The 24,982-nt window shown below is 33.6% G+C and overlaps 1 protein-coding gene, 1 long non-coding RNA gene and 1 pseudogene across 2 annotated transcripts; all 3 read left to right on the plus strand.

The window, feature by feature from the left end:
* The first annotated feature begins 1,823 nt into the window (after positions 1–1,823).
* LOC133172891 (N(G),N(G)-dimethylarginine dimethylaminohydrolase 1-like) lies at positions 1,824–20,405 on the plus strand (annotated as a pseudogene).
* On the plus strand, positions 12,646–14,330 carry LOC133173470 (uncharacterized). The gene has a single exon (XM_061308456.1). The coding sequence runs from the start codon at positions 12,646–12,648 to the stop codon at positions 13,447–13,449; it is 804 nt and encodes a 267-aa protein (XP_061164440.1). The 3' UTR covers positions 13,450–14,330.
* On the plus strand, positions 14,754–17,375 carry LOC133173230 (uncharacterized). The gene is made up of 2 exons (XR_009719009.1): positions 14,754–15,889; positions 17,230–17,375. It is a non-coding gene; the product is annotated as an uncharacterized LOC133173230 (long non-coding RNA).
* Positions 20,406–24,982: the final 4,577 nt, after the last annotated feature.

Here is a 24,982-nt window from a genome sequence, read left to right on the forward strand (position 1 = left end):
CTTGATTCCACTCATATGTCGACACGGTATATCCCAGTGAACTTGAAAGAAAAGATACCACAGAGTCTGACACATCTGTTTCATCTTTAGATATTTTACTAGAAAAAGGCGTAAATGGTAACCTAACAACAAAACTTTATGATAAACGTAATGACTTCAACTTTTCAATATTCAACTCTCCTTATTTATGTAGCAATATAATCTTATCACCTTCATATGAAGTTTATGTCTCCTAGTTGATTCGAATATGCAAGAGTATGCTTTACGTAGGAACAATTTCTTAAACGAGGCAAGCTATTGAAAAACAAGTTGATGAAACAAGGATATCAAAAGTCTCTTTTGAAGTCGATATTTCGCAAGTTCTATGGATGATACAATGACCTTGTCAGCAAATACAATATATCATTAAGTCAAATGCTGACTGACGTTTTTCAAACCAATTGTTAGGCAATTACTTACACACTGAATTGTCTACGGATTCATGAATGAATTAGAGATCTCATAAATATTACACAAAGCGAATCGTGAACAGGCCATATACACAGACCCCTGGAAATACCAGCGGTGGGTTTAGGTGTCTAGGAGGAGTAAGCATCCAAGCCGGTTACACCAGCCGTGAGCCGCCGTATTGATCAGGTAGACGGAATACTTCGTAGTCAAATTTAGTATAAAAGCAATGACCTAGCAGATGGTTTTTGATGCGCTATCGTCTATTGTCAGTAAAACGTCCAAATATGAAACAGATGTGGCAGTCTTTGATCATGAGATTGATCTAATTATTTTGGTTTAGTTTTGTTTTTGCCCCGCTTTTTTCACTAGGACTTCATAAAAACAAACAAAAAACAAAATACAAAAAAAAAAAAAAAAAAGAAAGACACGGTTTGCTTATTACACTTTTGTTTCATTTAATCATTGAATCATATAATAAAACAATTGAATTTTTTTTCCAGTCAGTGCGATAATTTAGCCACCTTCGAAGTACAATATTCACCTCGTCCTTCGGGCTCGATGAATTTTGTATTCCTCGGCTGGCTAAATCATCGTATTGACCAAAAAAAAAAAAAAAAAAAAAAAAAAAAAAAAAAAAAAAGAAAGAAAGAAAGAAAAAAAAGCATTATAGGGCCTAATTGTATAATTTAATATTTAAGTCTTTGATTTTATAATTTTTCATTTATGGATCTATTGTAGAATATACAATTTTGATTTTTTTTTTTATTTGTCACGTATACACTAGATTTTTCTCCATTTATACTGTGTAAAATGATAAAATATTCATGTTATCAGGGACCTATATACTAACAAAAACCTACTATATGAACCTTTTTTTTATCTCTCGGCAAATAACATGTCTGTTTCTTTTCTCCTGCCATGATGAAGAACCAGAGCTCATTTTTGAAGACTGAAATATGGAAGTACATGTATATATTTTTTCCGGAAATATTTTAAACGTTTCATAAGATTTGAACTAAATAGGTTGCCCATCATCATGTTTGCGGCGTTTGAACACTAATGGATATAGATGTTTATTAAGTATCATTAAAACTGCAATTTTTAATCAGTAGGTTAGTATATATACGTCCCTGATGTTATAGCATACATAATTTTGTATGATATACAAAACAAATGGACAGTTATTAATACAAATGGAAACGAGCGAAGTTGACATATGCCATAGCAAAGATGCAGTAATAGCGAGCGCAGCGAGCGGCGCGAAGCGAGCTCAATAGACTAACGTGTAAGATCAGAGAAAATTCGGAATGAAATCTGTACATTCGTCAGGCAAATTTTTCTGCTGCTTCACAGTTGCGCAAGCGCATTGCAACTTCCGCTTTCGCTTTGGATCGTGAACGGTGAAAATTCACAGTCATGATTGTGCTAGTTACTTTCTTTGTGGTACGTTCATTTTAAATCAGATTTTTAATTTTATCGCTTGAATAAGTTTTTGGATAACTTTTTTGTTTTTTCTCATTGAAAATACAATCTTTTTAAGCATTTAAAGACGTACAACACACTGGGGGCGATAACTCTTGGGATTTCAATAAAACGTTTAACATAACGTTAAATTTGACGTTAAGAGCCATTCTCTGTAATAACTTGAACTTTTATATCGGAGCCGTTGCATGCATAGTCTCAGAATTTCTCCAAACTCTCTATGATAAAAGCCTTTGATACCGTAAACTCAAATCAGGCAAAAATTGGTTGCTACGTGTTATGGTTACCAAAGCAACATGTCCTAAAGTTTGAAAATTGCATTTTTCAACATGTTCAGAGTCCCACAGTTAACGTTTGCAGCAAAGCAAACAAGTGGCAATGACTGTTTCTGAAAGTTGAAGGCCTGGTGTTTTAAATGCATGATAAACATGTTTGGTAAATCAACTATAACATACGTTACTATGGAAACAAAGTATTCAAAAGAAATAATTTTGTTTATTTAATTCCATGAAGTCATACACTTAAGAATAAAAACAATTATAGGTTGAAATGCAAGCAAATAATAGACAAGAGATCCTTGTAACATATACCAAGGACAAAATATGATATTTCTTATAGGTTGACAATGGTTGCCATGGTTTTAATACCACGAAGGGATTTTAAATTTACTCTCTTAGTGTTTTAATCTTATTCAATCTTTTTAAAAAGCACATTTCTATATAACTGATGATCAATTTTTAAAGGCGTTGGTGTGACCCTAATTTTCACATTTCAAAAAATTCAATTTCAATTCTTTAAATAGTGTGTTGCTATGGAAATAAGGCGAAAAAACATAAACATCTGAAAAATACTCTGTTTCCTTGGATATACCCTTGTATGTAGATTCCCAAAACTTTAATGATTGATATATGTGAACAACTAACCTGACTTTCAATTTTGACTACCACCCAATCTCTAACTGGATGCAAAAAGCTGGCACATAGGGTCTAGTATTGACATAAAATTAGCAAAATCGAACATTTTCCCTTCTTGGTAACCATAGCAATAGTGTTGTATTTTTCAACAAACTTTATCAATATATGATATTCAACTTTAGTTCTACCAGATAAGTACTATTCGCGGTGAGTCAAATAATATGTTTCTTAATTAAAAGGTTAGTAAATTCCTAAAGCAGCCAAAAAAAATTATCAATTTAAACAACTAGTACGTTGTTTCCATGGTTACACTGCAAAGTAACAATTAATCCCAATTTTCTTATGTTGTCGGTGTTGCAAGGTCCTAAGGATGTATATGTGCCAGTCATGAATTCTATTGTTTTTCCTCAAGATAGTAGCATTAACCCAATCATAGCAACAGATTTTGCATGGTGACACTGTGTTACCATGGAAACCATGTAAGTTATTTTTAGAATGATATTGCCAATACCTAATTACATAAGGTCAAATATTTTTCATTGTTTTTCTTAGATTGTTGACTGAGTTTGATCATGTAACATCTATCATTTGTGAATATTGAGCGTTTTTCAGCATTTTTCAGCATCTAAAATGCATTTAAATGTACCAATGGTTACCACTTACTTAGAGATAAATTCTAAATAGTTTCTTTATAGCATTAGTGGCAACAAGGTGTCATGTTTTTAGGAGAATGGTTTGTTTGTTTCTCTTAGTCTTTATTAAGGCTTAATAAAGATTTTAAGTAGCTGAAAATCTCAATTTTTTCAACTTTTCTGGCTGTTAACATGGCAACCAAAACACATAGCAACAAAATTTTATTTGATATATGTTTCTGGTGTCAAGTTGTAATAATGGGTAAAGTTTCATCAAAATCGGTGACCATGCGTGGCAAAGAAGTTTAAATGGTTACAGAGAATCGCTATTAATTACGAAGCGTCAAATGACGAATTAATGTTAAAAAAAATAATAGAGGTTTTTATTGTGGTTTCTTTAGGAATACCAAATCCTATCCTTGATCATTTACGCAATTGAAATAATTCTTCCCCCTCCATAAAAAAGGAAAAAAAGACAGGTTCCTTCTTTAATTTAAATTTAGTTAATTAATTCTATGATATACACAAAGGCAATGTTTTAATCTAAAAATGTTAATGCTACTCTACATTGCTTTTTCCCGTTACAATCGGCCACATAACATTGAGAATAAATATTACCGGTATGTCTAAATATTATCGTATTACGAAAATTAACATTTCTTTCCTTTGGAAAAAAAAATGAAAAAGAGTAACCATTTTCAGAAGGTCACTGATCAAAGAGAAACAACTTTAAAAATGTGGTGTATGTCTTTCCTCCCTTTAGCTGAGTTATTCCTCCTGTTTTTTCGAAGAATTGTTTTTTCCCTCACAAATACACAGACACATTTACAGTGTGCAAGGAACTGAAATCCAAAGTTTATGCAAATTAAAGTAAGTATTAACAGTGAAAAATTATTTATTGAAATTAATACAACGGTTGCACCCCACTGAGAAAATCTTTTACTGTTGACAGTTTCAGTTCGCATTTCCTCGAATTAAACAAAACGATTGATACCAATGTAGATGATACCATTGTAGATGATTCAGGCACATGAATAATTTTAATATTGATAAATAATTTACAATTTGGTAAAGTTGAAGTTAATATGGACGAACACATCATTTCCATTTATTAAAACAACGGAAGGATACAATATCGGGGGGGGGGGGGCACCTTCTCGTTTGAAAACAGAATTTAAAACCTATACGTACATATATTCCATTTTCATTACAAGAGAGTTGTACATACTCTACTGTTGGTTCACTTAAAAAATAATATTCAATGCAAGTAGAAGTCATATGAAGGTTTGAAACTGCACCTGTGTGCATGAACTCCAAACCGGACACGCGGTCATAAAATTCTTAGAAAAATAGTTTTACTAAATATGAATATAAAAAAAAAGTTCAATATGCCAATTATATATATTATGCAGACGTAACCGATGTTGTTTTTTTTTTCAAGCTCGAATGCCCTGCATTGAAGAGAATAATGGAGGGGGGGGGGTCTTAAATTTTCAGAAATTGCTTATTCATCTTCATTTAAATGCCGATGTAAAGTTTTATATTTGTAATAAATATAATGTACATTACATTTTTTAAGTAAAAGCTATTTTCCAGCCAGGAATTTTTATTTGTATTTGTAGAATCATAGCTTTGCTTTCGTCCCAAGTCTGAAAGACGCTGTGAGAAACGTAACTTAGAGAGAGGGGGAGGGGAGATTTTCCGCTACAAATTCAAAACGCGTCGTTTAAAAAAATTTCAAAAAATTATCAAGAACATTTTGATCATCAGTTACAAGAAGTAATTATTTTTTTCAAAATTAAACGACAGATTTTTTCATAAAAAAATATTTCTTTTGAAAATCACGCATTTTTCGATGCAAATATGAACCATAGTTTTTCAGTTTAAATTCTTCAAAATCGTTTTTCTCGAAGTGTACCTCTACAAATTCACTTTGTTTGTGCGTTTAATAGTTAAACGAACGATTCGGCAAATTTTGACAGCTAGGCTAACCTTAAATATTTTAGAATAAGGGATTTTATAGTTAGTTGGTTGAATTTTATTTGTACTCGTCATCAGCCAAAGGGGGGTAACTTTAGGAACTTCCTGTCCAAATTCGGCTCGAACGATTTTGACCAAAATGTACATACACATAGTAGATATTGTCATGTATAAGATATACAAAAATAGCGAAAATTAAACTGCAGGAAATTTTTGGGGTAGGTGTGTTGTACATCCTTAATATGATATTAAGTGCAATAGTTTAGATACACAATACTATACTAAACAATTTGAAGAAAAAAATTAGTTGTTTGATAGCAATATTAATAGTGATTATTATATGTTTATTCATATGAGTATAACACTATTTTATTGATTTTATTTGATCTGTTGATGGAATATATATTTCTATGGTTGAATTTAACATTTCAGTTCAACATGTTAAAAAATTATCTCCATTTTCAAAATATATGCCTATCAGATGAACAAAGGATGTCTGTGTTCTGTTGTTAGATATGATTTTTACTGAAGCAGTTGTGTGAGAGGGCAGTACACTGAATCTCTTGTAAAAATTTTTTTGGCATTTCTCAGAAAATTCAGATGCTTTATCTGTCACATTCTGATAAATTAAGGGCAAATGATTATTATGAAGTAACTGTAAGGTCAGGTCAGAACAGAGGGACATCCTATCCCCTTACTCCAGCATGCTAGAAATTCACAGCAAGATGCTTTTCACTTGGCACCACATTAGCGAGGTATATAAGGAGTGAAGGGAGGTTAACTGAAGCTTTAACTTTTAGGAGTACCTATACCCTCTGATCTCTGTTACAGATAAATACACAAGGGAAAAATTGAAATAGCATGCTATTTTAAAACAGTCAAAAACAGGAGAGAAATGTACACAAATCCTTTAACTAGTGCAAGTGATGTGTCCTTAAGCTTATACTGACTAAAATATTTCCAAAATATCCAGTGTAAATAGTAAAAAGTCAAAGAGGTGCTGATTGTTAATTTGATAATATACTGATAATATACTGATGCATTTGGATTTTATATATATAGGTGAACCTATTACAAAGACTTCTCTACTACAATGCTCACAGCGTCAGTGACTGAAAGGTGACATAGACTGAGAAAAAAATTATATCAAATTATATCAAATTATAACAAATATGAGTGTGTGGTGAAGCAGTTCTGAAATTATGAAGCTGGATTGGTCTTCCCACCTCAGTCAGAACTTGATCACTTGCAGTAATTTAAATTTTGGCTATTTATTAATAATAGGACTATTGTACATTGTACTGATACAGTGTATTGAAGCGCATCGTAGAGGAGCGAAAATTTCAAGTCTAATTTTAATTAGATTGTAAAATTATCATGACTGTGTTGAAAACCCTTAAGTTACTCCATTTTGTTCAACCTTTTGGATATATTTATATACATAGACTTGTATGTATATTCCTCTCCATCTACCGGGTATATTTTAGAACCTGTAAAAATTCCCTTCCGATGTATATACATGTATATATAATCATATATATTTGTGCTCTTGTCGGTCATGCATAAAAGAGAAATCTTACCCACCTAATTAATATGCATATACATTTATCATTATTTTGTTGACAGCCTTAGTCCCAATATATATGGGTTCTGAAATAAAATAAAACTTGCCTCCTTTCTTTCCTTCATTGTATATATTGTGAGTACGTGTCTTTATGTGTGTGTTGGGGGGGGGGGCACCAGCACTGGTTTCGTTTACCAGTGTTTACAGGGCACCCCCTATACGTAGGAATGCCCTGTACACGAAAGGTACAGGCTGGGGGGGGGGGGTATACTATATACCGTAGACTACAACAAGTTTTCTTTTTGTAAACATAGGGATAATTTTTAATTATTTGGGGGTTCTGGAGATATTAATAGGTCAACTGCAAGGTAAAGCTGGCGGGGGGGGGGGGTCTGTTTAGCTCTCTCGGTCTTTTTTTCTTTAGAGCTGAACCAAGAGCATATAAACTTTTTGCGGATTTGATTATTGATGACAATTTTGAATTTAGATAGACTCAAAGAGGAGGCATTTTTTGATATTTCTAAAATATTCAAAAATTCAAGTATACAAGAGAACCAGGAGTCTCTACTTGTACTAAGTGTTTTGGAATTACAAGTGTTTAGCTGCTAGGCTATAGCTTTTTGATGGTACAACTGCGCTCGCCCCAACGGTTACACCGTAAAACATATTAATCTGTAATCTGTATATCACAGGTATTTGTCAAAACACATTATTGCGATGCCCTCCGGATCAATGACGCAACGTTAAGTACAGATTGTTTGCATTTTTTAGTCACTTCCCGTTCACTTCCTGTTTGTGTGGGGAAAAGAACAAGGTGAGCTTCAACAAGTAACGACGTCGGCGTTTAATTATAACTATGCGATTGTAAGAAGAATTCCGAACAGTTTTAAATACAGTGGTCAACAGTACTCAAATAAATATGAAAAAGAGAATGAGATTGACGTAGAAAAGGCGAGAGAAGAGCATCGACAACTGATCGAGACGCTTAAAAAATGCGAGGTACGAGTTATCGAACTTCAAGAGGAAGAGGACTACCCCGAGTGCTGTTTTGTGGACGATTCCGCTGTCGTAATCGGTGCTACAGCCCTTATCACTAGGCTAGGACAAACTACACGTCAGGGAGAGGTAAGTCACTTCATAGAATCTGAATTTAAAAGAGGTGGAAAAAGGGGTGGGGGTGACGCGTGTGACACGATCATACTTTTCGATGACTCATGAAAAATGACTATAGTTTGATCAGTGTAAGCGAGTTGCTGCTTAACAAATTTATGATGAATTACTGAAAACAAAACTATTTCAATGTTTAGGTTTGATTTACAAAATATTTGGTGAATATTGATCTAATGAATGTCAAGAGTTCATATTTCCAAAAGTATTGGTCATAGGCCTACAACAAGCCTTGTTTACATTGTCGTAGTGTGGTAGTGTAAGATACACAGCATCCTACTAGCTTGGACTAGCGGGTTAACCCTTTAGCTCAATCGGTTGAGCATTGGTCATTGGACAAATGCCAGAGGTCCAGGGTTCAATCCCAAGTGGAGGCACTTACATCAGGTCCAGCACAATACCCTGATAAAGGTATATAGCTTGATAAAGCTATATAGCTTTATCAAGGTATTACAAATACTTTGATCAAGGTATTTTATGTAATGAAAATACAAAAAAAAATTCTAAAAAAAATAAATACTGAAAGTCGAGTTCTGATTTGTTGTCAGTAAATTCACTCATGCATGTAAAGTACTCAAACACAAAGAAATCGGTAAAAAAGCATGTCGTGTGAGGAGACGTTCTTTTATGCTGTCCTTTTTGATACCTGAGTACTTTTCATGCACGAGTGAATACACTGACCACAACTCATAATTCGACTTTTAAATTTAATTTTTTAAGATTTTTTTTTGTATTTTCATTACATAAAATACCTTGATCAAGATATGTGTAATACCTTGATAATATTTATCAAGCTATATACCTTTATCAGGGTATTGTGCTGGACCTGTACATGTCTCTGTTACATTTGATGCCCACGTTGGGACCGGGGTATTCTCTGGCGGGTGAGAGTGATTGCCCTCAGATCTTCACCCCACAAGCATCGACACTCCAAAAGAGATGAGGACATCTCATTCTCTGGAGAGGGACAATGTGGTAGTGTAAGATACATAGCATCCTACTAGCTAGGACTAGTGGATTAACCCTTTAGCTCAATCGGTAGAGCACTGGACTAATGCCAGAGGTCCCGGGTTCTATCCCAAGCGGAGACACTTATATGTCTCTGTTACAGTAGTGTATTATGAATCAATGTGCCTCATATCTTCTTAATCTTTGTTCCCTCTGATGTGATCAGAAATATTCTTGTTTATTTAATTCCAGGTTGCAGAGATTCGTAAAGTACTGAAAGATCTGAAATTTCGTATTGTGGAGATTGTTGACCCTGATGCCATTGTGGAAGGAGGAGATGTACTGTTCACAGGTAAGTCTGTGTTACCTTTTATTCACAGTTAAGTGTCACCAACCATGACTAAAACACAGATCCGCAAAACTGAACTATGAACTATTCAAACTGACAGTCTTCATTTAACTTCATTTAACTTAAACTTAATGTTTTGATTTTGGTGTCTTTAATCTTCAAACCAATTTAATTCTTCAACATAAGAATTTTTCCCCCATTCTGATTTTATATGTTACAGGTATGTATGTTTGACTGATAATCATGCTGATTATCACAACATTATAATTCATGAATTTTGATTTTGTTTCAGGGAAAGAAATTTTTGTTGGCCTGGGACAGGGAAGAAGAACAAATGAGCGGGGAGCATCAGCTGTTGCGGATGCTTTCCCAGAATACAATGTAGCCCCTGTCCGAATTGATGGGCAGGTCCAGCTGAAATCTCTGGTGTCCATGGCAGGGAAGGACATCATTGCCGTGGGTAACAGTCAGAATGCGAACAGATTTATGCAGGTAAATATCGTAAATGTCCAACATGTTTCTTAATGGATTACTTATTTTTCTCTGACACATACCATACACATTTGAATTTCATAAAAATAATTATTTGTAATATTATCAAGAAGTATGTGATACTAGTGTTGTACCGATAATCAGAAAACATCGATTGTCGACGAAAAAATGCTACCGATTCCAACGATCGATTATAATTTTTCATAATACTTCTAGTACAATACATTCCAGAATTATCCATTTCTGGTTTAAAATTTATTTCTTCTTAATGGAAGAAAATGGCGTTTGCATCTGATACTAGCCAACTAGCATGAAGCAGAGGTGATTAAGAACCGAGAGGTGCACATATAGGGCCTAAAAAAATTATGTTTGTTTCCTGTAACCCGACCGACCCCTTCAATTTACCCCTGGTTGGATTTTTTCTCTCCCAAATCTGTGTTTGCTCTTTGGTTTGATCAATCATCTGATTCTCTTTATTCAAAAATATTAATTGTATCTTTTATTTGAGATATAAAATATGCAACTTAGTCAACATTTACCTTAAATCTAAAGAATAATTAATTCCCCCCACAACTTTTTGAAGTTCGTTTTCTGCCGCTAGGCAGCCATGTTGGGTGTCCACTGTAAATATAACATCTGGATAATTCAGTCCTAGGATGATTGACCCCATTATTCATAAGCAAAAAAATCCCGACCTACCGACCCTTGATTTTTTGGGAATGTTACAGGATACAAACAAACATAATTTATTTTAGGCCTAGAAAGTGTAAAAGAAGTAAAACAACAAAGAAAATAATATATAATATATTTTATATATTCATGTTAAAGAAATAGTATGAAATAATTGTAATAGTCTGATTTTTGTATACAAAACTATGAAATCCGATTATAATTGGTAAAATTGTAGGAGTGAAACGGTTCACTGCGGTATCGATTCACCGCGGTAATTTTTCTCGGTTTGATACACGGTGCAAAATCTCTAATTTTCGGTTCGGTTCATTTTTCGGTCGGGATCATTATTCAGTCGGGTTTGGCATAAGGTAAAACATGCTACTTAATATAAATAAGTATAGAAAACGTAAATTTTTGATGACTGATAGCTTGTAAAATAATTTTTGACAGTCAAATAATTTTTATCAATTTCTTCTAGTCAATTTGCAAATAAAATTCGTAAAATATGTGACTAGATTTAGAAAAAGAAAGCATAAAACAATATGAATTTGTTTCCTTCTATCAAAATATATCGTATCGAAAATAACCGAACCGAGACAAAATTATACAATACGTATCAAATCGTGAAGGAGGTGTATCATTTCACCCTTGCATCGGAAGCAGTAACCGATTCCAACCGATGATCGATTATGAAAATTAACCGATGTCCCATCGCTATGTGATACAGCAAGTTAATATTTTACATTGGATTAGAATAATTTTGCACACAATCTCAGTACAGTAAAACATGCTTATAAGGAAGTGCCAGGGACGGACAATTTTGCTTCATTATAAGCGTAATACGTTATATCCTTTAAGTTTACAATATGTTTTAAACTCACAGGGAATGACAATCACTTCACTGTAAGCATCAATTCATTATAAGTGTGTTCGCTATAAGTGTGTTTTACTGTATTCCCATTTCTCACAAGGAATTAATCATAAAGTGAAATGATAGAATATAATGATATATTCAGGAAGTTTACATTTGCTATGATTTAGAATACTAAACTGTTGATTATATATTTTTGATGACATGAAAATTAAATGTTTTTTTTCATAGCAAATCAAGCAAGTGGCACAGTACAGTTATCATATTTTGAAACTTGACAATGATAAGGCAGCTAACATGTTGTATGTAAATGGCCGACTGATACACAGAACCAGGGAAGAAATCGGGGATAGCAGTTACAGTGTAAGTACTCACAATAAAGTTAGTTAATGTAGTAACATTAAAAATAATATACAAATCTATACACTGAGTAGAACTTATAGAGTAGGACCTTGCACTATAGCTAACGAATTAACTCAGTAATGTTAGTTTATTTGACAAATCTATACACTGGGTAGAACTTACAGAGTAAGAACTTGCACTATAGCTAACTGATTAACTAAGCAGTGTTAGAATATTTTACAACTCTATACACTTGGTAGAACTAATATATTTTTAAGTTTTCATTAATCAAATAAATTATTTTAAAGCCTTTGCATCAAAAAAAGTTTTATGTTCAAGTCAGGTATTTTCCAAAACTTTGAGATGTGACAACTCTATACAGGATTTCAGTACAGAGTTATTTCTCTTGTTTTAATGTGCTATTTTTAAAAGATTAGGCAGAATACACAAAATAAATTAAAGGAAATGTAACAGTTTGATTAAAAACATAAATTTTCACATTGAAAAAGAAACAGATTTAATGTCATATTTCTTTGCCATAATTTTTGTATTCTGAAGGAATTAATAAATAAATGTATTTATCATGGGTGCTAAGCATTATTTGTACCCGTGGGAAAGTAGGCGGGTTTGTTTTGATACGGGTGTTGGATTTATACAATGATTGGCTATTTATATAGTAACAAGTACACATGAGTAGAGATGTTATTGAAGGGCGAGTATTGTGTGAATGTGCCATTCGAAGGCTCAGATTCTAAATCATTCCACGTTTTATCCATGTTACAATGTCCGAGCACGAGGACACAGAGCTGAATCTTTTATACGAAACACCAACTCAAGGCCGCTCTCAACAAGTTTCAAGGGCTCCTGAGGTTCAGTCTACTCTTGGGAATACTAGTAATGTGAATGACTTGGCCGATGCAGTAAGTTTATTCAAAAGCGTCATTGACTCTCAATTTGCTTCTCTATCTGAAAAACCTCTGACCGAGCAGAAAGTTAACGCTAAAAGTCTGTCAAAGAAGATTAAAGAAAGTAAAAGTACACGTATTCAGGGTGAAGGCAATAGAATTCAGTACACTTTTAACGAAGAAATAATTGAAGACCTAGAAAATCTGTCTATCATCCTTAAAGACAGTTCGGCTGTATCCGTCATTAAAGAGATTAAAGAAAAATTGCAGAAACGTAATAAACTCATAAGAATTGCAGATAATAGTCCAGCTGGTTGGAAGACCGTAAGAGAATATGAACAAAACGATTATGCAGACGACTCTGATGACGATAAAAAGATACGAAGTGCGGAGTCACGGGCCATGCGGCAGAAGTTCCGAGGCAGGGGACGTCCTACACCGTACAGCCGTCTGGTGTCAGCAGCGGCGGGGTCCCCGGCGCAGCTTTCCTCTGGTAGTTTTGGTGGTTATCCTCTACTCAGTCAGCCCTTTCGTGCCTTTGGGGGTTCAAGGAGAACCCCACAGCCTTCAGACTTGTGTCACAGATGTTTTAAGACCGGATACTGGAAAAGTCGCTGCCCCCTCAATTACACGCAATCCACCACAGGGTCTGCAGGAGCAAGCACATCAGGCGGTCAATGATGATAAGTATTGTTATAGTCCAAGCTGGTCTGGTATTCTCGATATTTCAAAAAGTATCAAGGAAATTTTGATTTCTTATGATAGAAAATGTAATCAAATAAAAGGTAGAGTCAAGAAAAGTTTGTTTCATAATCTTCAGTTTTGGAAAGAAATAGATGCTTATGATTCGGTTTTTTTCTATAATTCAAAATGGATATTCTCTTGATTTTGAAATTCACCCCCCTTCAAAGCATTTCGAGAATAATAAATCAGCTATGTTGAATGAAGATTTTGTTTCAGGAGCAGTTCAGAATCTGATAGACTCAGGTAGAGTAATTCAGTTACATGAAAAACCATATATGATCAATCCACTGAGCGTAGCAGAAAACCACGAAAAGAAAAGGCTTATTTTAGATCTTAGTTTCTTGAATAATTTCGTACGGAAAGAAAAAGTAAAATTTGAAGATTGGAAAATCGCTATACAATATTTCAAAATAAACTGTTTTATGACAAAATTTGATTTGCAGTCGGGATATCATCACATAGATATCGATCCTTGTTTTCAGCAATATTTAGGTTTTTCATGGAAGGGTAATTATTTTTGTTTCACTGTCTTACCATTTGGTCTAACTTCAGCTCCATATGTTTTTACAAAGTGTTTGAGGCCATTAGTAAATTATTGGAGAAAAAACAATTTAAAAGTAGTTCTATACCTGGATGACGGTCTTATTCTGGCTATGTCCGAGGCAAAATGTATTTCAGCTACAGGATTTATTAAACAGTCTTTAGTTTCAGCAGGTTTTTTCAAAAACGAGAAGAAATCAATTTTCAGCCCTGTACAAGAAATTGAATGGCTTGGACTGGTATGGAGATCTTTAGATTTTAGTTTACGAGTACCAGAACAGAGAATAGTAGACTTAGAAAATTGTTTAGAAAGAGTTTTGAATGCATTGCCTAATGTTTCTGCAAGAATTGTAGCACAGTTTACGTGAAAAATTATTTCAATGTTACCGGTTATGGGAAATGTTGTTAGACTTATGAGTCGTGCTTGCCACGTTGCTATAGAGAATAGGGTTTCTTGGGATAAAAAGTTAGATCATGTTATCTTAGATTCAATATTACCTGAAATGTATTTTTGGAAAAAGAACGTTAGATCTTATAACTGCAAAAGCCTTCAGAATTATTCAAGAAAGCATGTCATGATTTTTTCAGACGCTAGTGATGTTGCTGGAGCAGCACATACAGTAGAGTTGGATCAAAAGGTTTTTCACATTGGATGGAGCGAGTTTGAAAAAGAAAAGAGTCCTACATGGAGAGAATTAAAGGCTATAGAGCTTGGTTTATTATCGTTTCACAAAGTTCTTTGTGGAAAAACTGTGAAATGGTTTACTGATAATCAAAACTGTGTAAAAATCATTGAAAGTGGGAGTATGAAAAGTGATTTACAAGAAATTTCATTGGGCATTTTTCAGATTTGTCTGTCTAACGGTATTTCAATCGACGCTCAATGGATACCCAGAAATAAAAATTTCAGAGCAGATTATTTAAGCAAAATTATTGATTACAAAGACTGGGGGATAACAGATGAGTTTTTTGAATTTATGACCAGTATTTGGGGTCCATTTGACATTGACCGGTTTGCGAATTTTAAAAATACCAAGTTAGAACGATTCAATTCGTTATTTTGGAATCCTGGTACAGAGGGTGTAGACTGTTTTAGTTTTTCATGGGAAAGGGATAACAATTGGCTAGTACCCCCCATTTCATTGATTGGTAAATGCATTTTACATTTGATTGGAACTAAATGGAGAGGTACTATCATTGTTCCACATTGGCCCTCTTCTTATTTCTGGCCTTTGATTTTTGACGAGTATAATGAAACCATGCCCGTTGTAAAGGAGGTTTTAGAGTTTCGTGAAGGTTACAGAATTTTTAAACAAGGAGATAATAAGAATTCTATTTTTGGTTCTCTGGATTTTTATTCAAAAGTTTTGACAATCAGATTAGATGCAAGAATGTGAAATGGGACCTGATGTGCAAGGGCACATTGCAGAAGGTTTAACATATTATTGGTCCTGGTGCATGCGGTGCATTGCAGATGTTTTTATAAACGTATATATTGTATGATTAGTTGTCAAGAGAGATTTATTGGAAGATGCGTTAATCTTATAAGTGGTATCGGGTCCTGATATGCTAGAGGCATATTGCAGAAGTTTTATATGAATAACATTATATACGGAGGTCATGAATAATGAAATGTGTGTATATTTCGATGCATATACATGTAGGTAGTGATATTTTTTTTATAGATGTTTTCAATTATGCGTTTTACAGATATATTCCGCAAGGGAAGGTGGGCAGAAAACAGATCGTACGACAACCCAGAGCTGAATAGACTATCTGCCCTACTACCGGAGTACTGTCTAAAAGGAAAGGCAGAAAATACCAGAAAGAAATATAAGTATGCATTTAATAACTTTTGTGTGTAGTTCTCATTGTTCGAGTTTGTCATTTTTACCTTCAACCTTCAACTTTTACCTTCAACTGATATGACAGTTTCTATGTATTTGGTACACATTGGCCAGAATTTTTGCTCGTCAGCCAAACTAGAGGAAGCTGTAAGTGCTATTTCATGGGCTCATAATTTAGCAGGTTATTCAAACCCATGTCATTCTTCTTTAGTCACACAGGTCAAAGAAGGGGTACTGAGAGAATGCAGGAAACCGATCACAAAAAAGGAACCTATTTTACCTCTTCATTTATTTCTTCTTGCAGAAAAGTATGGCAATGAAAACAGCTGTCTTCCAGATTTGCGAATCATTACAATTTGCCTTATAGGATATTCAGGTTTTCTTAGATTTTCGGAAATTGTTAACATCAGACGATCCGATATCTCATTCCAAGATCAGTATGTCTCCATATTCATTCCGAAAAGTAAAACAGACAAATATAATGAAGGTTCTCATGTTTGCATTGCAGAGACTTGTACCAAAACATGTCCTGTAAATTTTTTGAAAAGATATTTAGAATTAGCGGGAATAGAGAGTTCCTCAGATGAGTTTATTTTTAGACAAATTACATACTTGAAAAAAGCCGGTTCCTTTAAGTTAAGAAATACTAACAAACCACTGTCATATACTAGAGCAAGGGAAATTATTCTTTCTGCCTTGGGGGATATTGGTTTAGATAAGAAAAAGTTTGGATTACACAGTTTAAGGTCAGGAGGCGCTACAGCGGCAGCTGCTTCAGGAGTTAATGACAGAATTTTCAAAAAACATGGCAGGTGGAAAAGTGAAAAAGCAAAAGATGGTTATGTAAGGGAAACAAAGTCAGAAAAATTGAGCGTTTCAAAAAATCTGGGTATATAATTCAATTTTGCCCTATTGTAACTTAACTCTACTTTATTCTTTTCGAAATCTGAGCGCTTCGCCTCCTATTCTATAAATAATGTGTTGTTTTATATGGTAAATGAATTATGTTCGTTTGAGTGAAACGAATTAAGAACATAAATGTATTTATCATGGGTGCTAAGCATTATTTGTACCCGTGGGAAAGTAGGCGGGTTTGTTTTGATACGGGTGTTGGATTTATACAATGATTGGCTATTTATATAGTAACAAGTACGCATGAGTAGAGATGTTGTTGAAGGGCGAATATTGTGTAAATGTGCCATTCGAAGGCTCAGATTCTAAATCAATTCCACGTTTTGGCATTATTCCCACCCACCCACCCATTATTACAATTTATAATTTATATTGACTGATTTGTTTAATGTATTGATGTTTAAATTTTTTTTTGTAGTTTGATGAATGTATATGGATGGAGGTATAAGGGTACATGATGGTACATGAGAATACATGATGGTACATGAGGGTACATGAGGATTGATAATGTATATTATAATGTGTGAATAAATCTGAGTGCTTCGCCTCCTATCCTATAAATAATGCGTTGTTTTATATGGTAAATGATTTATGTTCGTTTGAGTGAAACGAATTAAGAACATAAATGGAGGATTTCAATGTTTTGTAGTTGGATATGGAATTTATTTCACAAGTGGGACATGATATTTTGATATTTTTTGAGTGTGAAGCATGAGTAAAAATTTTTTTAAAAATCCTGTTTTACTAGTGATTGTGAGATTGAAAACTTGTAAACATATTTCAGCAACATATTTGGAGAAACTTCGGCAGTTTTAATTTCTGTGTCAGGATGCTTTATTTACTTTCAGACTGTATTATAACAGTCCAGAGAGTACATGTATTTTTTTTAACAGCACCCATCATGAAGGGAAGAAAGTTGAGAGTTTTGCAGCACTTCTGATATTCTTTCACACTGTGACAAAATATCTCTTTTATTCAATTACAGTATTTCGATGTTAAAAATGTAATAAATGTTCATATGTGGCACACTTTTCCTAAATATCATTTAAAAGTTTTAGCTTTTTTTTTTTGAAAAACACGATTAGGTGATCAAAATCAATCTTGACATTTGAATGAAGTGATGTGAAACAGCATCATATATACATATTGATATTAAGGAAATTGATTAGAAAAGCAATGAAGTCAAGCAATTAAAAGTGGTATCAAATTGATTTTGACTATGGGTTCTTGATGAAATATCTTTTTCGGCTTGAAATAGGTTATACAGAAATTGATAGAGGATGACATTCCAGTCTCCCAAAAAGAGCTATTTCAGACAGGGGGGGGGGGGACCATTCAGAACTGTTGTTTATTGTGAATGAATGTGTCCGAGTTCAAACATATTATCTCCACCCTTCCATCAACAGGTATTATTGTTACTAAGGCATGGATTGGTTGATTTTTGTCATCAAGGCAAGGATTAGCTAATCCTTATTGCCAATGCAGGGATTGGCTATGGGACTTCAAATTCTCATTTTAAGCTCACCTCGACAGTCAAAATGAACTTACGCTATACCCCCCGTTGTCAAGGTTAAAGTTTTTGGAGCAAGTCCATTCCTAAATAGATTAACTATGATTCCTATGTTGACCAAATGTGAATGGATGATGCACTTAGAGTTGCACATTATCAGACATACTTTGGATGCTAGATCTGAGCTAGATTTTCTAGATAAATTACCAGGTTAAAGTTTTCAAGCAAGTCCATTCCAAGTAACTATAAGCCCTACATGGACTAGTCTAAACTTTAATGAATGATGCATCTAGGGATGTACACTACTAGACATGCTTTGGATGCTGGATCTGACCTAGAATTTCCAGATGAGTGACCAGGTTAAATGTTTTGGAGCAAGTACATTTCCAAGTAACTGCAAGTCTTACCTGGACCAAACTTGCATGGAAGATGCATCTGTGGATGTACACTACCGGATTTACTTCAGATGCTGTATCTGACGTAGATTTACTACATGTATATGAGTGACGAGGTTAAAGTTTTTAGAGCAGGTCCATTCCCAAGTAACTACAAGCCCTATGCTGACCATACTTGACAGGATGATGCATCTAGGGATACACATTGCCAGACATGCTTGGGATCAGATGCTGGATTTGATCTACATTTTCCAGATGAGTGACCAGATTTAATTATTTGCAGTAATTTATTTTTCAAGTAACTATAAGCCCTAACTGGACAAAACTTGCATGGATGATCCATTGAGAGATTCACACTTCCAGACATCCTTTAGATACTGAGTCTGACCATCATAAAATTAGCTATAACCCCTATGTTGACAAAACTTGAATTGATGATTCATATGGAAAAGCACACTAGCAGACATGCTTCAGATGCTTTATTTAACCTTGATTTTCCAGATGAGTGACCAGGTTGAAGTTTTTTTGGAACAGGTCCATTCCCAAATAACTTTAAGTTCCATCTAGACCAAACTTGCATGAATGATTCATCTAACAATATACATTACCAGAACTTTTATTGATGTGAGACTTTGCTTCACTCCTTGATAATATTCGTCGAGATGAACTTCATAAGTTTTGATTACCTATGTTTCTATTTTTCCCCTCTAAATTTATGAACAAAAGGTACTGTTGTTTGCAGATTTATTGCATGACAGATCTAGGTATATTTAAAATGACTAAAAAAAATTGCATGACTGACATATTTCTGGGGAAAAAAATGTAAATGTGGTACTCCACATTCACCAAGATGGACATCACAATCAGTGAGCTTTGTGCCTGTGTTGGAAGGGTATTTAAGTAAAGAAAATTAATTTCTGAATGAAAACTAACAAATGGTTTTGCATGTAACTAATATTTTTAAGATAGAGTTCATTGATGACTTTTGCAGGTTGAATAAACCAATGAAATGTTATTATTGCTTGTAAAATTATTTTTATTAGTTTTCCAACTGTTTCTTTAATAAAATCAAACTAAAGAAGATAAAACTTATTGTAGGTTTTAGATGAGAAGATAACATATGCAAAATACGAAGTTCAACTCTCCGAAATAGAAAAGTCTGGTGGTGTATTATCCAACCTTGTCTTATTCCTTAAGAAGTGATAGTGTCTACTATTACTTCTCGAGATGTCACCATGTATTCAGAAATCAACTTCATGTGAGAAAATGGCTGTATTTCTAAAAAATGTGTTGTAGCATTTATATACTTATGTTACATGTTAGATGTGCTTTAATTAACAGTATTTGCTTAAATATAGACATGACATGTTTTTCCTTCATATGATAGCCTGTTCTTGACATTGATAGGATTTTCGATTTTTGCAGTTGCACAGAATTTTTCAGAGCTTTTTGCTTGCCATCTGAGATGAAAATAATATACAGAGCTTGTGTTACTTATATGTATTTTTGTTGGGATTTTGCAGAGCAATTGTTTAATATGCTGTAGACCAGTTAAATTGTGTTCATAATTCTCATTAAAGTTTTTGTTGAATTATTCAAAGGAAAAAGTTTAAATATTGTGGTTACACTGTACATGTGTTAATTTTGACAAATGTCATTTAACCCTGTCAAATCGTATTGCTCAGTTGTCCATCATGATAGCAATCAAATGGCACTATGATTGTGTGATAACATTCTTGTAAGTTTTTTGTGTTTAAATTATCTTTGTTAGGTTGTGATAACTCGGATATCAGGTAAATCGTTGTACACATTCCTTTGGACACTTTTTAAGTGTGTGATAATTCTGATATCAGTTAAATCATTGTATACTTTCCTGGACACTTTTTAAGTTTGTGATAAAACATGGAGTTGTGAAACAAAAACATTTACTGTTTTTTTTTTTTTTTTGCACAGTCAGGGATCTGAAGTTTTCTAATATTCTTTATAATATTGTTACATTGTGTTAAGACACTTTTCATGTACCTTAATATATAAATATACCATGGAGCAATGAACCAGATAGATTTTTTGTCGGATATCACTTTAATATTGTTGCTTTTTATATATGTGTTTGTTGGTTCTAGACTACTTGTATATAAAACTTTATGCATAAATAAATAATCATGTTCAGAAAATCTTAGATTTATATATGTATGATTTAACACAAAATATTGTATAAATTTATTTTTTATTCAAATAAATTAAGATCAACAACTGTTCTAAGTTAATTTTTTCCATAAAGAATTAGAAAATAATATAATAATTTAACATTTATTTATGAAGACTAAAAAAGTCACCCGCGTGGCGCAGTGGTTAGAGCGTCTGCTCTAGAGTCCCAAAGTAAGGAGTTTATCCTTACGTCGCGGGTTTGAATCCCACTCTGGGACGTGGAGACCGGTCCTTCGGATGAGACCATATAAACCAAGGTCCTGTGTCGCAGTAGGTGCTGGCACGAAAAAGATCCCTCACTGCTCAATGGCCGTAAGTGCCGAGTATAAGATAAAATTTGCAGCTCTCCACAAGCAAGTGGTGGCGTCTCCATATGAGTGAAAAATTCTCGAGATTGACGTTAAAACAACATACAAAAAAAAGAAAAGAAAAAAAAACGAAGACTAAAAAATATATCCAGCAATATATACCTGTATGGGAAAAAAATCGTTTCTGATGCATGCATTATAAGATATATAAACTTTGAAACTTGAATTAAACTGCAAAATTGACCATCTTTTAAAACGTAAAATAAGTGCTGAATAGTTCAAACTGTTAATTTCTGTAAGAATGACCTCCTCCTTACTGACAGGAAATTTTACCTCTAGCGTTGACAATATTCCACCCTTTGGGTGGGATAAAAAATGAATTTCAAGCAAAAGTTTACAGTGTGTGGCAATCTTTAAAACGACCGTGTTTAAAGATAAACATTTTACAAAAGAAAGTTTCATCAATTTTAGAGTTATCTCTCCTACCGGGGGGTCACCTCCTCCTTAAGTTATTTGCAGTCACTCAGTAAAGTGAATCAACTCGCAAATCCAGAGTAAAAACATCTTGTTGCTAGTAAACTGAAGACAACTGGTAAAGATGATTTCTCTTTTGGAATTCCATCTCATTCTCGTTTGTCATACAATTTAGTTGACAGTCAGCGCTTATCGTCTATAGTCAGTAAAACATCCAAATATGAAACAGGTGTGGCTTTTATTTAGAATTCACTGAGATATATTGAGTCGACATATAAATGGAAGTACATTGATAAAACATCGTCTATATATCCGAATGTCGAGTTGAAGGCTATAGCAAGTGTATGTTTTTTTCTTCTCGTGTAGAAGTTTTCAAATAAATTTTGCTTCATAGGAATATAAAAAAAACAGGTCGGCTAATAAGGGAACAAAATTAGTGCCCATCGGAATTCCAACATTTGTTGGAAGACCTGGTCTCCAAAGACCACACAGATTTTGTCAGTGAGGAACCCCGTCATCCTTTTAATAATTTATCAGGCTCCGTGTCAAGTTTCAATGATACTAAGACGGTTATGCATGTACATGTTCATTTTATGCATTAATACATTTGTTTTAAATTTCATTAAAAAAAAAATCCAGATCATTCATGTACTGTTAAACAATGTTCATGAATTAATAAAATTTTTAAATGTTTTCAGAAATAAATTTTCCATGCAAGAATAAAACTTCTTTGCTTTCAATATTTAAAGTCCATATCAGTCTCTTGGAAGGTGTTATACAAGCTTTATTGTTATATTTTTGGACAAACAAGGAAAAAAAAAACAACAACAACAACTATCTTCGACCTCCTGCGTTTTGCATTGAAAGCATACTTTAAATTTTTGGTTTGAGTTAAGTGTATTTTTTTTAATATGAGCAAAAATGCAGAGATTAGATATGTTTTTCCCCTGATCATGGTTATTAAAAGTGGTGAGCAACATGAAGCGTTCCCTTCCAAAGTTGTGTTGAATGTACTGCATGTATTGGTGTCGTATACTAAACGTTCAGCAAAGCAAACTTCTCACATTTTTGGTTGAAAATCCTGAAAAAAATCTGCTCGATGATCGATGAAAACTTTGCACACGATACTAGACGTAACCGTGGTGCATCGAATTATACAGAGAAGTTACTCTTTAAGATATTGAATCAATTTTTCATTTATTTTTTATTTTATTTTTGTATTTTTTTCTTCAATTTTTTTAGCTCATCTGAGCTGAAAGCTCAAGTGAGCTTTTCTGATCATCTGTTGTCCGTCGTCCGTCCATCTGTCTGTCCGTCCGTCTGTAAACTTTTCACACTTTCAACTTCTTCCCAAGAACCACTGATCCAATTTTGACGAAAGTTGGAACAGAGCATCCTTGGGTAAAGGGGAGTTTAAATTGTTGAAATGAAGGGCCAACCCCCCTTACAAGGGGAGATAATCTTAAAAAGACAAAAATAGGGTGGGGTCATTAAAAAATCTTCTTCTCAAGAACCACTGGGCCAGAAAAGTTGAAACTTATGTGGAAGCATCCTTGGGTAGTGTAGATTCTAAATTTTTCAAATCATGGCCCCCGGGGGTAGGGTGGGGCCGCAATAGGTATTACAAGGGAGGGGGGTCTGGTGAAGAACAGCAGGGCCAAAGTAACTCAGGTGAGCGTTTTGGCCCATGGGCCTCTTGTCCATTTATGGACTACCCTGGTGCTTTGCTTTGATATATTCTTGTAACAACACTGTTTTCTTATGCCCGTGTTTTTTTTTTTATTTTTTCCACCGAGGAATTTGATTTCGACTATAAGAAAGATTACTAAATTAAATGCTGTACTATTTTCGATGTCAAAATCTTTTTCTTTCTTTTCTTTCGAACTTTAAAATCTTTTAAAAAAAAGATTATTGCCTTCAGTCCCTTCCCCCACATTTCTTAGGAGATATATATATCTTATTGTTATGATTGCCTGTGTCAAAATTGAGTCATTATGTAACTATAACTTTTTGACTATAATGGATTCAAAGTTTAGTATGACATTGCCCATGGCCTGAAGGTGCGTCATGATTTTGATCTTAAGGAGGTTGGATCCTGACATCAAAAGTAATGAGAATTTTTTATCAAGTATATTTTTAGAATTTATACACGTAGCTTAATTAAAAATCAAAACAAAAAATTGGGGTCAATGCGCTTTTTTTGGCGCTACAGAGCATTTAGTTTGACCTTTTTGCACTGTAAAAACGTCTTACACATAAATCAATTTTTTAAGTTTTTCCTCCGATATTTTTTATTCAAATAAGTTATGGGAACAAACACAGTTTTATTTCATCTTGAATAGACCCATTAAAATTTTTGACAACGAAAATTTTTTTTAAATTACTCCGCACGTTCAATTATTTGACCTTTTTGCACTCAAAAAATTTCATTTTGCTAGCATTGCAAATTTAACAAGCAAAAAACTAATTTTAAAGTAATGACATTTTACTGAATTTAAGAAGAATGATTAAAATTATCTTGTATATTCAGAAAAGAAAGTTAAAAGTGGGGGTCTGTGATGTTAATTTTTAGATATTACTAAAATAGTGCTAATTTTGAGCTTAAATTAGGGCTATTTTTTCTCTTGATTTTCACAATATATTTGATTTATTTATCAAATATGATGATTGAATTCATGACAGTTTATTAAATATATAATTTAGGACCAGTATAAATCAGTTCACTGCTCAAAATAATTCTGTGTGCAGACTGCATGTAAAAATAGGAATCCAAACTTAACATACTTTAAATACTTCGAAAGAGAAAAATTGATCATTTTCTTCTAAAAAACCTTCCGCCACAAAATATAGTTCCTCACTTAATGCTTTTATTAGGGAATTTAATCATGGAGTTTTAACTGAATATAGCTTATTTGGCATTGTAGAATCCAGATTTATTGTAAGAATTAAAACATTACGCAGATTTTTTTAAATATAGGTTAAAATAGAAATCTGCTCAAAAGCTCAGCAGCGAACCTCGTTAAAGGAATACTTCTAATCTCTAGCGGGCTATTGTCCATGATGTAAAAGTTTGTTGTCGATTTGACTCGAGGCAATATATCAAAGTGCAATGCATGTGCCAGAAAGTCTTTTTTCTAAATGAATTTAAACTCAAGTACATAAGTAAACTCAAATTATGCTATAAAAGTATTAGAATATTAATAGTTCTCTTATACGATTAATATGAAAATTATTTAGTTTGTATGGATTATATAGTAAATATCAAGGTGGATACCT

The sequence above is a fragment of the Saccostrea echinata genome, unplaced genomic scaffold (genome assembly GCF_033153115.1).
Source record: "Saccostrea echinata isolate AGI-Se365-2 ecotype Australia unplaced genomic scaffold, CSIRO_AGI_Sech_v1 ptg000056l, whole genome shotgun sequence".
Taxonomy (NCBI): domain Eukaryota; kingdom Metazoa; phylum Mollusca; class Bivalvia; order Ostreida; family Ostreidae; genus Saccostrea; species Saccostrea echinata.

Coding starts and splice junctions, on each gene's coding strand:
- LOC133173470 (XM_061308456.1), top strand. CDS start 12,646: ATGTCCGAGCACGAGGACACAGAGCTGAATCTTTTATACGAAACACCA.